Below are 14,402 nucleotides of genomic sequence, written 5' to 3'. Positions count from 1 at the left end.
TGGAAGGGTGGGACCATACATTCTGATTGGCGATTATGGCGCCTCCATTGACTATATATAGATGTATGAAGTACCAAGATGGCCACACCTCAGATGACCTCTTGATGACGTAAGGCATGGCCACGTGATACGCATACGTCGACTCTTTGTGCTGTGTTTTCTTCCAGTTTCGGGCAGGTGGGCGGTGGAACGCACGCTATTACCATGCTGCCTACTCGGCCATAGGAGCGCTGTCAGCTCCTTCTTAATTAGTGTTTAACAATAAATTATAAAAATTTTTCGGATTCACACTATGAGGCTCACTTCTTTCTTACCACATATGGATGCTTAATGCTGGGGATTAATCAGAGGAGATCGCAACATCAGAGAAGGGAAGGACGGCTATTGGGCTGAGGATTGTCACCAAGGATCTTCACTGCTGGATTTTGCCTATACGCCTGCAGGGGTTGGGCATCCTGGTGAGTGAGGGCACGAGTGGGGGTGCAGTGGAAGACGGGGAGCACTTGCCATTCTATTGGAGGGATACAGCACAGTTCTTTCAGAATACATTTTTTTGGGACACTTTTTTTTTATCATCACTTTGTTTATGAATTGACATTTTACACACTAATGCTGGACACTTTACCGTAGTGGTTTAAATTGTTTCCCACCAGTTTGGATTGTTTGCAGATTTTTATTGATGTATTAGATTATATATGTTATAGCACATTGCACTTTAATGTATAGCATATGGCTATAGGAGCATAATATATATATCTCTCTTCTCTCTCTCTCTTCCCCCCCCCCCCCCCCCCCATATTTTTTTTTTTACACTTATATATTTATGATCAATATCCAGTGCATATATGGTTGAACAGGCCAATTCCTTCATTATAGAATTCTATCTGGAGATATGCTTTTGGAGTGAATATATACACACACATTTATTATGACTTTTACAACTCGTTTACATATACTTCAGAGTGATCTCAGAAGGTTAAACAGGTGTTAAGCAACACCCCCTCCAGGTCCTCTTCCAGGATGGCTTATGAGGGAGGCTCATCCCATCTAAACAGGAAACATATGATCCACATTATGATGAAAAAGCCCGAGTCAAGTCAGACCCTCAGGTTTTAGGTGCTTCCTCCAGCCAGGATCATAAAGGGAAAGAAAAAAAAAAAAGTTTTGCTTTCAGGGAGTCATGCTAGGTGGCAGATGCCTTCCAGACCAAGGAAGTGAACCTTGGGAGGAACTGTTACTTTAATGGCCTTGGAGTGGGACTCTTCCTCAAAACTATTTTCATCCCAAGGTTTACTCTTAAAGAAGCCACCAGTCAGTGGAGGTAGATTACTATCCCAGCTGGTCTTGGCTCAGAGGTACCTTACTCCTGCAGGCCAAGATTCTTCACCAGTGCACAGTTGGGGGTAGATGCAGACATTGCTGTAATTTCAGGCATGGTTTCACTGATCCTATTCTGGTGGAAGTGGCAAGGCTGTTACTTTGGAAAAGGCAGTCCGTCTAGCGGCAACCTGGAAGTCAGGTTGCAGAGGATGCATTCAGTCACAGTGGCAGTCAAGGGCAGGCACTCAATCCACACTGCCACGCTAAGACCTTGCACTTAGACTCCAGAAGTCAGCTGGCAGGATGGAGGTGGCCGATCAGCAGAGCACACCATTTCAAGCCCTAAAGGTAGGAAGGAGTGGAATTGTATACCCCTTTTCCTGGTTCTTACTTGGTGGAGGGGGCACCAACTTAAGCCAGGGGAATGCTTGTTTGACATGGTTGGTGGCAGGAGGCTTTGTTCTTGGGTTCAGATATGCTTTAACACTTGGTTCTCCATTAACAAAAATGGCCTAAAACCAGTTAAACAATCTACTTTATTTAGTCTTAAAAAGATATTTACATTAAGTTACAAAAGATAAACTGTACATACAAAAATAGACTTTGAAGCTATAATCTTCAGTGAAAGCCACGTGAATTCACATTTCAGTCTAGATTATGACGGCCATTGCATCGCACACCTAAAAAAAAAAAAAAAAAAATGTTATATAACATGCATAACTGGGAAAAATAAAGATTTACTATGTGGCCAACGCCAAGTTTGACATTCTATAGTGAAAAGTTCAACTGTTAAGGGCCAAATAAACCCATATAAGTAGTGAATGTAAAATTACCAAAACATTCATTGCAGGCATATGTTCAGTTTGCATGTTTGAAATTCGGAATTGATTCACCTGCAGTGAACGTCACATTCAGTACATTATAAATCTGGCCCCAAGTAAAAATACATAAAGCATTTAAAAAAAAGGCAGAGATATAACTCAACAGCATGTTTTAAGAAACTGCCCCTCCTTATGACATTACAATTCCAACTGCTTTTGTAGCCCCTTACTTTGGTAAATAAATAAATATATATCTCCCCAGCTGGTCACGGCAATAAACCAACAGTCAACATTACTCAACCTTTTTCTAGTCAAGGCACGTTTTAAAATTACAATCTTGAGGCACCCCATCCACACATGTAGGCCATTAATGGTGATTTATTCTTACAAAGCAAATAGACTTTTGTACACTAGTGCTGACCAGCACTCTAGCATTCCCCTTATTTTCTCTCCCCTACACATCTAATGTCACCCTAGCTCTGGCAGAGGGGTGGGGGTCAAACAAAGACCGCCGCTGCACTGCTAAACTAGTCTGCCCTGCATCTGGCAGACTGTTTCCAAAAGCAGAAAGTCCCCTGCATTGTACCACGCAGAGATCCTTTTAAGAAAACAGCACCCAGGAAGTGCATCATGTCACTTCCGCTGCCATCTTGCTGCATCACCGGAAGTCCTCCGACACCATTTTGGTACACCCAAAGCAGGGGAAGACACGAGGAAGATGCCTCTCCACACAGCTAGAGGCTGGAAATGGAAGGGAGTTGCCGCCGCTAAACCACCAGTGAGGCAAGTAACCCAATACATACAGGGGGACCCTTCTCGGTCTATAAACATAGAAAAACACGCTAGACATAGCCACAACCAGTCCTGGATATCACCAACAGAAGGGAGGTCCACCGACCAGTTACTAGACCTATATAAAAACACACATTACGGTGTGCTCCTGGAGGCTCTGGAAACACAAATCAACTGAAGGTCAGAGTAGAGGGAGGGGCCTTTTGGGGGAAAAAAAAAAAAAAGTGTGTGTCTGATTTGTGTATCCTGTAGAGGGCGGAAATAGGAATTAGAGAGATTTATGCTCATTTCCTGTTGCATCTCCAGTACAGGAAGTGATGGAAAATTGCCTCAGCAGGCAACAGACCCGCAAAACATAACTAAATAGGGGTTTAACTAGGGTTGTCCCGATACCGAGCATTTGCCCAAGTACTTGTATTCAGGCAAATGCTCCCGATGCTTCCCCGATACCTAGAAGACAGCTGTGATCGGCGCTTGGGGGAGTTACAAGCTTCTCCCCCAGCAGCTTTCACCAGCTTTAGTGACATACAGCGGTGATCGGTCACCGCTGTATGTCACTGCATCCTCCTCCATGCCCCCTCCATTCCTCTGTACCTCTCCGCTGTCCCCCTCCGTTCTGCTCTCCTTATCTGTCCCTCTCAGCTGTCCCCTCAGTTCCTCTCTCCTTATCTGTTCCCTCCGTTCTCCCCCCTTTGTGAATAGACAGAGTCAGCTGACTCTGTCCATTCACATAACTGAAACATTGTAATATCCTGTGATTACGATGTGTCAGTTTATGAATGGAGAGGAGCCGCTGTCTTCTCTCCATTCATTCTCAGTGCAGCTGAGGCTGCAGAGAAAGGGACTGGGGAATCTCTATCCTCTGTCTCAAGGGGGAGATATCAGAGGTCTGTTAAGACCCCTGATATCTCACCAAAGCCCCCCAAAAGGGCAAAAAAAAAAAAAAAAAAAAAAAAAAAAAAAAAAAAAAAAAAAAAAAGAAGAAGTATCGGTACTTGTACACGGTCCTAAAAAAGTGGTATCGGGACAACCCTAGGTTTAACCCCTCTATACTCCATATACAAGTTTTTGCTTCAAAATATTCACATGAACATACAGTATATTTTAATTCAGACTATAACTGTATACTTACAGTGCAACTCATAAATAAACTGGATACTCCTTCAGCATCTAGGACAACTGAAAACGCTGGATGCTTAGAACAGCCGTTGGCATGTGCAGACAGGTTTAGCTCAAGTAATGATTGCAGCTTTTCACTGTTCATGCCTTGAGACTGCAACAAAGACAAACACAGACTCCAAGTTATAGCCAACACTGATCAGTTAATTGAAAGCAAGGACATAATATTATTAAAAGTCTCTGCAAGGGTTTACATCCTAATATTATTAACTGTGCTGACCTGGCAATATCTAGGCAAAACTATCCTAACAATACATGAACAGAATTGGGCATCTGACAATAGGTAAACACTTAATTGTGGGAAAACATGGGCAGCAACTAATCAGATTGTTACAATACCTTGGAAATTATTTTTGCATACTGTAATAAATTAACTGACTCCTCATATCTTTGCTCCCGACCTCTAGTTTAGCAACAAGCTTATGCCCTGTAAACAAGGGCGGACATTCGGACAAAAAAATCCATGGATTTTTTCCGACAGATGTTGGCTCAAACTTGTCTTGCATACACACAAATCTTGTCGGAAATTCCGAACGACAAGAACGCGGTGACGTACAACGAGCCGAGAAAAATGAAGTTAAATAGCCAGTGCGGCTCTTCTGCTTGATTCCAAGCATGCGTGGAACTTTGTGCGTCTGAATTGTGTACACACGATCGGATTTATGACAACGGATTTTGTGGTCGGAAAATGAGATCCAGATCTCAAGCCGTGAGACAGAAATTCCGATGGAGCCTATATACGGTCGGAATTTCCGACAAGCTCCCCTCGAACATTTTCCATCGGAAAATCCGACCATGTGTACGGGGCAAAAAGAGTATCTCCCTCTGGTCATACACATGGACAAGAGACTTGATAATTGATTTTACTACCTAGAGTTTCTGGCTATTAGGATGGTTGTCCCTAGAATAGTAGAACAGGAACACTGAAGGGTGGGGGAACACGAGTAGGTTACCAGTCCCAGCCTTCAATATCGAGTCACTGAACAAGGTTGCAGAAAGTAGCAAGTATACAGAACACCTGTATACCAGTCCAGCAATGGAAGCCCCAAATTTCTGCATTGTGGGGAGTGATGGGAAAGGCTATCCATTGTGTCATAGAATCAAACAGTGCTGCACCATGACACAACCCTACAGCTAATGAGCTATCTAGGGAATACACATTAAAAACCTCACACAAGGTCCCATAAAGCATTCAAGTGAAGCAAGACTGCTGTATTGGATATTTGTCCACAACAACAATTCTTACCTTACAATTGATGTACACACCACACTGGCATAAGACAAAGCAACTTGTTACGGTTAGGTAGTTCCTGAAAAAAGACATCAGTACACATTTCTGTAATATTGAAGATTTGATAACAAACAGAACACTAGTCAAGAAATACATACCGATTACAGACAGGGCACACAATGAGATTTTCAGCACTCATCCCTACAACTGAATCTAGACAGTCATCCTCAAATTGAAGGATGCTTTCGATTTCTGCAACCATTGCCTGCTCTGGAAGGATAAGCAAAATGGTATATTAATATTGAATCTACTGCATTCACACATTAAACTGCAGACTTAGAGCAACTGTACCTTCAAAAAAAAGTTCCTGTCTGATTTCTTCCAACGTTACCAACTCATCTGGATCTTGTAAAATGCCCAGTACCTAAAAATACATGAAAAGTATTACCACTTCAGCCCTCTCATCTACATTTGTGCTCATAAGTTTACCCTGGCAGAATTTGATTGCTTGGCTTTTTTTTTTTTTTTTTTTTTTTTTTTAGAGAATATGAATAACACAAACGTTTCACTCATGGTTAGTGTTTGGCTAAAGCACTAAAGCGTTTACTCTTTAAAATCATGACAACAGAAACTACACCAAATGACCCTGATCAAAAGTTCACATACCCCAGTTCTTAATATCGTGTATTGCCCCCTTTAACATCAATGACAGCTTGAAGTCTTTTGTGGTATTTGTGGATGAGGCTCTTTATCAGATGGTAAAGCTGCCCATTCCTCTTGGCAAAAAGCCTCCAGTTCCTGTAAATTCTTGGGCTCTCTTGCATGAACTGCACGTTTGAGATCTCCCTAGAGTGGCTCAATGATATTGAGGTCAGGAGACTGAGATGGCCACTCCAGAACCTTCACTTTATTCTGCTGTAGCCAATGACAGGTCGACTTGGCCTTGTGTTTTGGATCATTGTCATGTTGGAATGTCAGAGTACGTCCCATGCACAGCTTACTGGCTAATGAATGCAAATGTTCCTCCAGTATTTTTTAATAACATACTGCATTCATCTTGCCATCAATTTTGACCAAATTTATTACCATTTCCAATGATGCAGTAATGCCGGGATTTTCCCATTACCAATAATCATTATTGCATTCATCTTGCCATCAATTTTGACCAAATTTCCTGTGCCTTTGTAGCTCACACATCCCCAATACATCAACAATCCACCTCCGTGTTACACAGTAGGAATGGTGTACCTTTCATCATAGGCCTTGTTGACTCCTCTCCAAAATGTAGTGTTTATGGTTGTGGCCAAAAAGCTAAGTTTTGGTCTCATCACTCCAAATGACTTTCTGCCAGAAGGTTTGAGGCTGGTCTCTGTGCTGTTTGGTGGTATGGTAAGCGGCATACTTTGTGGCGTTTGCATAGTAATGGCTTTCTTCTGGCAACTCGACCCAGGAGCCCAGCTTTCTTCAAGTGCCTCTTAAAACAGCAACACCACATGTTTTCAGAGAGTCCTGCATTTCATCTGAAGTTATTTGTGTTTTTTCTTTGCATCCTGAATGATTTTCCTGGCAGTTGTGGCCTGAAATTTTAGTTGGTCTACCTGACCGTGGTTTGGTTTCAACAGAACCCCTCATTTTCCACTTCTTGATTAGAGTTTGAACACTGCTGATTGGCATTCTCGGATATCTTTTTATATCCCTTTTCTGTTTTATATAGTTCAACTAACTTTTGCCGCAGATCCTTTGACCATTCTTTTGCTTTCCCCATGACTCAGAATCCAGAAATGTCAGTGCAGCACTGGATGAAAGATGCAAGTGTATGTCAGGATTCCAGAAACTCATTGAGAGATAGATATATAGATACCACACACTAAATTACAAGTGAACATATCACAGGTGTGGATGGTTACCTTTAATAGCCAAACACCTTTGTGTCAACTTGTATGCATGTTATCAGGCAAAAATCGCCAGGGTATGTAAACTTTTGATCAGGGTAATTTGGGTAGTTTTTTTTTTTTTTTTTTTTTTTTTTAAATCATAATGACGACAACAGAAAAGTGTAAACAGTTGATTGATAATAAATGGCTTCAGCCAAACACTAACTATGAGTGAAAGACAAGTTTGTGTTATTCATATTCTCTGAAAAATGGCCAATAAATCATAAATTCTGTCAGGGTATGTAAACTAATGAGCACAACTGTATATAGCTCCTATGGCACAGCACAATTTTACATTCTGCAAAGGGCCCGTTTATATAGTGATAACTTTGTCACTACTTAACCCATTCACCCCACCTCCCGGTGTGCCCTCAAAGTGGTTGTAAACCTCAGAAATGAAATATGAACAAAGCATACCCTTCCATTGTGTCATTTCTGTCTGTTGCTTTGTGCCTCCGCTATCAGCACGAATCACTGACAAGTTTTCCCGACATCAAGGAGGAAAAAATAAATAAAAAAATAAAAGTGGGGATGGGGATATCCAGCTGATTGACAGTCTCAGCTTTGTTCCTGTGTGAATCAGCTAGGTTCTCCTCACTGAGCTCTGCATTGTATAATTTCAGTTATCTGTCCCCTGCTTCTTGACAAAGCTTTATAAATTCTGGAATTTGAACAAATGTAAAGAACAGAAGGCTGCAGATAAACAGGTACATGTTATGTAGGAGGATTTGTCTCCTTCCTTGACAAGTGTCATATTGGCTGGGTGAGTTTCTTCCAGATCTGTGCAGTATTCTAGTGTGTAACTTTGCTTACCTCATGGAGCTTCCTGTAATAAAGAACAGTCACTGCTGCTCTTTCCTTGTGCAGGGTGACTGGTCTTGTCCACACCCCCTTCTGTAGTGGGTGGAGCTGCTGGGCTCCTCCCACAGTACTGCTCTGCACATGTACAGCACAGTGATGAGATTGCTGCCATTTTTACAAGGCAATATATTGTTTTGCAAAGACATTTGGGTGCACACAGTGCATTTTTATTGCTCCCGACTATTAGGAGATGTATAGCTAAAGCTATTTTGGCTTTACTTCTGTAGGTCACAGGTGTGCATTCTGCACTCCCTGACCAGTTTTCAGACAAAAAAAAAAAAAAAAAAAAAGTCCACTGTTGGGTGACATCACTCAGCCAGTCCAGGCTCTAAAAAGGATCTAGACCAAATGGTTGGGATCCACCCAGATACCTGGACCGGCACCTGGCTCAGCCTCTCAGCAACGGGGGGGGGGGGGGGGGGTATAAAGCAGACCAACACTCCCAGCTCTCTGCTCAGAGTGGAGGGGGAGAACTGAGCAATCAGTGGTGTTTTATCTTGCCGTTCTTACTGCAGAGCCAGCGGGGGGACGGTGGACCGATGCAGCAACAGGATTGATGCTGCATCCATCCAGGTATGGGGGGGGGGGAAACACACACACACACACACACACACACCTTTTATGGATTTAAAAGCATTTATTTCGGGCCTTGAGATCACCTTTAAGCATACTTTGATGTAGATCGGCAGTGTAGCTTCTCTATTATGTGACTGTTGTGATTGGCTTTCAGCAGTCACATTATCAAGAGCACACCCTGCTGGCTCCCAACCAGAAGCTGTGAACAAGAGTTGTTGGAATACAGCTCAGTCAGTCAGCGTGCATAAAAGCACAATTGGTCATCACGTTTATAAGGACGCTAAAATTACAATTGTGGTACAAATCATTTCCAAAAAGAAAAAGGCTGTCAGTTTTTGCACATTTAAAATTGACACAGGGCGAGTGGTTAAAGTAAATCTAAAACCAAATGTCTTTTCTCCCTCATTTTATCCATGTACACAAGTGAGGACATCCTTTTCCAGTGCTAGGGAAATCTATCATCCAATGCTTCAGAGAGCAAAGCTAGTGTAATAAGACTAATGGGGACACAGACAAAAAGAAAAGTTGCCTTTAGTCCACTTGCGGACTGCACATTTAGGCTGCTTTCACGCTGGGGCGGTAGGGGACGTCGGCGGTAAAATAGCGCTATTTTTAGCGCTGTTTTACCGCGGTATTCGGCTGCTAGCGGTGCGGTTTTAACCCCCCCGCTGGCAGCAGAAAAAGGGTTAAAACCACTGGTATAGCGCGGCTATAGCCGCGCTGCCCCATTGATTTCAATGGGCAGGAGCGGTTTAGGATCGGTGTATACACCACTCCAAAGATGCGGCTTGCAGGAGATTTTCTCTTCTCCTGCCAGCGCACCACTTCAGTATGAAAGCCCTCAGGCTTTCACACTGAACAAACAGCGGAGGCTGTTTTGGGGCGGTTTGCAGGTGGTATTTTTAGCGCAATAACGCCTGCAAACCGCCCCAGTGTTAAAGGGGTCTTACTGCAGCAGGGTGGCCGCAGTGTGCAAGATCACGTACCTAGTATGTGATCTGACACTCCCTGGTCTGGGGTGCATGCGCCACCAGCGACCCCTTCCAGTGCGAAAAACACAGCGGGAGCCCAGCAGCGGGTACCGCAGACTCAATGTCTGCCGGCACCCGCCAATTATACAGGCAGAACATCAATCTGCCTCTGTAAACAAGGCAGATTGTGGGTCTGTCAGAAGGGAAGGCACTGATCCAGTGTTTCTGCAAAGCAGGAACACGGATCTTTGCCTTCCCCTAGTCAAAGGGCCTCCAACAGCGAGTAAGCACAGGCTAGGCACACAGTTAACCCTTTGATCGCTCCTAATGTGAACCACTTCCCAGCCAGGGTCATTAGTACAGTGCATTTTTCTAGCACTGATCATGATTACCGTAGTTTCACTGGTCCCCAAAAAGTGTTAGGTGTCCGATTTGTCCACCACAATATAGCAGTCCCACTATAAAATCGCTGATTGCCACCATTACTAGTGTCATTTGTAGACACTAACTTTTTGCACAAACCAATATACACTTATTGGGATATTTTTGTGGAAAAAGTCAGCTAGGGTTAATAGTTAAAGTGATTGTAAAGGCAGAAGATTTCGTTTTTTTGGTTAACAAAGTATCCCGGTCCCTTAAAAGCAGATTACACAGCACAGCGCTTGTGTGTGATCTGCCCCCCTCTAAATAGACCACGATAACCAGGGTAGCTCCACCCTGATCACAGTACCTCCCTCTCCGTCATAAGTTGTCCCCTCTGCTCTCCTCTCTCCTTCCTGCCTGTCATCCCCCTCTGTGTGTCTCCGGCAGGCCCCGCTGCTATTTTTGTAGAAAAAATAAATAAATAATAAAAAAAAATGTTTCACTGCCAGCCTCTCTATTAGAGGCTGGCATAGCACACTGTCTGTAGTTTTAAAAAACGAGCAGTGTAAATACCTAATTTTAGCTGTCTTCAGGCCGGTCACATGATTCGCGGCCAGTTTACAGCTAAGAGATACGGCTTCTGCGGAGTAGACGAGTGGCCACGTGATCTCCCCGGCTGACATCAGAGGGAGATCACAGCCCCTCCCTCAGAAGCAAAAGACAAGAGCTGTAAAGCGGCTGCAAATGATGTGACCGGCCTGAAGACGGCTGAAATTAGGCATTTACAACACTCATTTTTTTTAAAACTACAGACACAGTGCGCTATGCCAGCCTCTAATAGAGGGGCTGGCATAGTTTTATATGGATGAGTTAACAAACCCTTTAATGCATTCTATGCAGCCGCCTCCCCTAATACTTACCTGAGGTCCATCTAGATCCAGCGATGTTGCAGAAGTGTCTCGGCTGCCCAGGACACCCCTCCTTATTGGCTAAGACAGCAGCGTGGTGCCATTGGCTCCCGCTGATGTCAAAGTTAGTCAGGCAACGAGGAGAAAAGGGGCAGGGGCCGGGCCACGACTCAGTGTCTGAATAGACACAGGGAGCTGTGGCTTGGGTGCCCCCACCCCATAGCAAGCAACACACAAGACTGTACAATCACTAAGTAAAGCAGACCTTCATGAGAAGATACCCCTTTAGATCATAGTAAGCTTCCCCTTAGTTATCCTCCTACCAACCACATAACATGTGTGGCAACAGGAGTGAGCTTTAAACACCCATAGGCTGCACATTTGTCTGTCGGTGGCAGCCAAAGTTTGTGTCCTAAGAGCACGCTCCCAGCACAGTGACTGAGCAGTCACAGACATCCACTGGTCTCTGGTTATCATCAGGTGTTGGCAGGGACAGCCAGTCACCAGTGATAACAATTGGCAAGTCTGCCCCACCTCTGATGTAAAGACCCAGTTATAGGGCCACAGGGAAGAGGTTACCTGAAAAAAGCAGCACTTTTCTATATTTTTTCCTTGTTACAGTCCACTCTGCCTCCATTCTTATTTAGGTGGAAGGACCAGCACCCTCCTGGGACACCTATATCAGATATCCCAGGAGGAGGAAGGAAGGACCTTGGCATGGAGAAGCAAGAAGATATAGCCAGTTTCTAATAACAGATGGAGGACGGCAGTTGGGGACCTGGTGTGCAGCAGATCACAACAAATCAATGTTGGATGAGGACAGACATATTTGTTGACAGCAACCCAGCAAAAAGGGAACACAATTTTACAATAAAGCCTCAAATTTCTGACATGCATATGAACGATACATTGTAATTGTGACATTGTATCACTTGATTCCAGTGCTTAGTCTTAGCCAGCAGTGCACACTTCTATCCTCCTCCTCATCCTCCCATTACCTGTGAGATGTTCTCCTTCCTCCATAGAGAAGGAAAGCTCCCACTGCTGGCCTGCATGGCTCTCCATTCTTCTTCCATCACCTCCTGCACCAGGAAGGACCCTCCAATGCCTCCATTCACTCTCTCTCCCACTTGTCGGAACTTATCCAGAAGTTTGGAGCGGTTGCTCTTCAATCTTTCCACACACCTCTAAGAATAGAAATAAATACAGCACAGTGCTGAGTAATGAGACATGCATGACAGCCCAAGCCGCCTGATCACCATGCACTAACGTCATAATAACCGTGCAAAACGGGCTCCAGCGTAGAAAAGCCCACCCTGCTCCCATGACATTACCCTTCTGTAGGTCTCCTTCCATGGTGGAGTGGACCCCTTGTACAAGGCGCGATGTCTCTGCTCAGACTCCATCATACACTCCCACTGCCATGTACACTGCAGCGCCCAGCCACTCCCATTTAAATGCCCGCCCCACGTGATGACAGCCTGCCAGCGCAATGCGTGCCGGGAGTTGTAGTTTCCATCTCGGTGCGATGATTAATACTGTAGCTGTGTAATCCATAAATCGTAGAGCTCTATAAACATACTAGAAATAAAGTCGTAGCGGTATGGAAGACTTCTGAATGTCCACTGATAAACCATGTCATTTTGAAAGCTGCTAGTCACAAGAATGACTGTCATTTTAGATTAAGAAGGTAGACCTGTTGTCTCCTGCATTGAGGTGCAAAGAAATGAATAAATATGCCCACACTGATTGAAATAAAAAAATGTTCATTTCTTTATTTTGCATTGGAGCCTGCCAAACATTGCACTCATAATCAGTGGATGACTGGTGCAAAGCTCTGACTCTTGCAGACTATTCCTCCAGCTGTCATCATTAAAGGAGCGGCAGGGGCGCACCTTATGGACTCCACCCCTCTAGTTTGCATGCGGGGTGCTGGTGTCTTGCCGAGAAAGTTCCCCCCCGGCGGATAAGGACCCCCCTGTACTGCGCAGGCACAGCTCTTGCACAGTACAAATGACTTCGGAGCCGCCGAAAATAGCCAAAGCTGAAAACCTTAAGTCAGCTGTACACGGCGCCTGCGCCCTGAGTCCAGGTTCAAGCCCCACCATCCAAGTGGACATAGAGGTAGAATAAAAAAGTGCCAAGCAAAGCGAGGCCGTGCCCGAAGCGTGGCAAGCGAAGCGAGCCCGCGTGGGGCCATTTTACAGGCGCTGTGTACAGCTGACTTATAGCTATTCAGCTTCAGCTATTTCCGGCGGCTCGTACTGCGCAAGCGCTGCGCCTGCGCAGTACAGGGGGGTCCTTATCTGCCAAGGGGAACTTTCTCGGCAGAACACCGGACTCATAGATTTCTATGAGTTTTTTTTTTCAAGCCACATGATTAGACCCTTAGGCTCTAATTGGCTTGAAGAAGGTTGGGCCCAGGGCACTGAGCCCAAAACCCACCCACTTGCATCACTAGCGAATCAGTATTTTGTACATTCCAGGTGCAATTTGCATTTTTCAAAACATGTTTTTGATCCATTAAAGTCTATGGAACCAAAAACCAGAAAAAAGTCCCTGGACCTTTCCATAAAATGCACAGATGTGAACTACATCCATAGGAAACCATGTTAAATGGACTGCAATGTGTTTCTGCAAAACTAAAAAGGCACTAAAAAATACATATGTGTGAACCAGGTCTAAAAGAGAAGTAGTGGGAATGTTTTTTTTTTTTAGACTCCTACTTACCTAGGTGGATGCAGCATCGGTTCCCCACCAGCTCTAAAGACTGAGAACCGAATGATCAAACACTGTCGATAGCTCGGTTCTCAGAGCTCCGTGAGCAGAGAGCTGGTGACTGTCAGTTACCGCTGTCTGCTCTGCCCACCCCTGCGCTCACTGGAGTGCTGGGCTGTGAAGGGGTCAGGAGTGGCTGGCTCAGCCTCTTAGTTGCGCACTGAGAGGCTGAGCCGGGTGCCGGTCCAGACTCAGCTGAAACCAGGTCACTAACAGCACTTCTGTGATTCACAGGAGAAGTACAGCCAAACAAGCTTTGGCTCTACTTCTCCATTAAAGCGGAGTTCCGCCATTCTTTTTTTAAAGTCAGCAGCTACAAATACTGCAACTGCTGACTTTTAAAATATGGACACTTACCTGTCCAGGGCGCCCGCGATGTTGGCACCCGAAGCCGATCTATCCCTCGGCTCTTGGGTGGAGGCGCTGTCATCTTCAGTAAGAGAATCAGGAAGTGAGGCCTTGCGGCTTCACAGCCTGGTTCCCTACTGCGCATGCGCGAGTCACACTGCACGATCCCACTGGTCCATACTGTCTTCTGGAACCTGTGTGTCTTCAGAAGAAACCGGGGGGGGGGGGGGGGGGGCGCCAGATATGGTGTAGATAGCCGCAGTTACTGCGGCTATCTATGCCCGGAAGTTGGAGCAAATACCTGGATTAGACAGGTATCT

General features: G+C 44.8%; 1 protein-coding gene across 1 annotated transcript; it reads right to left on the bottom strand.

The window, feature by feature from the left end:
* Positions 1-1,842: 1,842 nt before the first annotated feature.
* RPAIN (RPA interacting protein) lies at positions 1,843-12,396 on the bottom strand. Its single transcript, XM_073615022.1, has 7 exons — positions 12,291-12,396; positions 11,955-12,143; positions 5,695-5,767; positions 5,502-5,613; positions 5,359-5,422; positions 4,066-4,206; positions 1,843-2,000 (listed from the first exon to the last, which is right to left on the bottom strand). Exons 1-7 carry the CDS (start codon positions 12,363-12,365, stop codon positions 1,971-1,973), a joined length of 684 nt encoding a protein of 227 aa, XP_073471123.1. The 5' UTR covers positions 12,366-12,396; the 3' UTR covers positions 1,843-1,970.
* Positions 12,397-14,402: the final 2,006 nt, after the last annotated feature.

Source organism: Aquarana catesbeiana, linkage group LG02, assembly GCF_042186555.1.
Source record: "Aquarana catesbeiana isolate 2022-GZ linkage group LG02, ASM4218655v1, whole genome shotgun sequence".
In the NCBI taxonomy this organism is placed as follows: Eukaryota; Metazoa; Chordata; class Amphibia; order Anura; family Ranidae; genus Aquarana; species Aquarana catesbeiana.
Note: the sequence above shows the minus strand (reverse complement) of the source record. Positions and strands in the feature narration are given on the sequence as shown.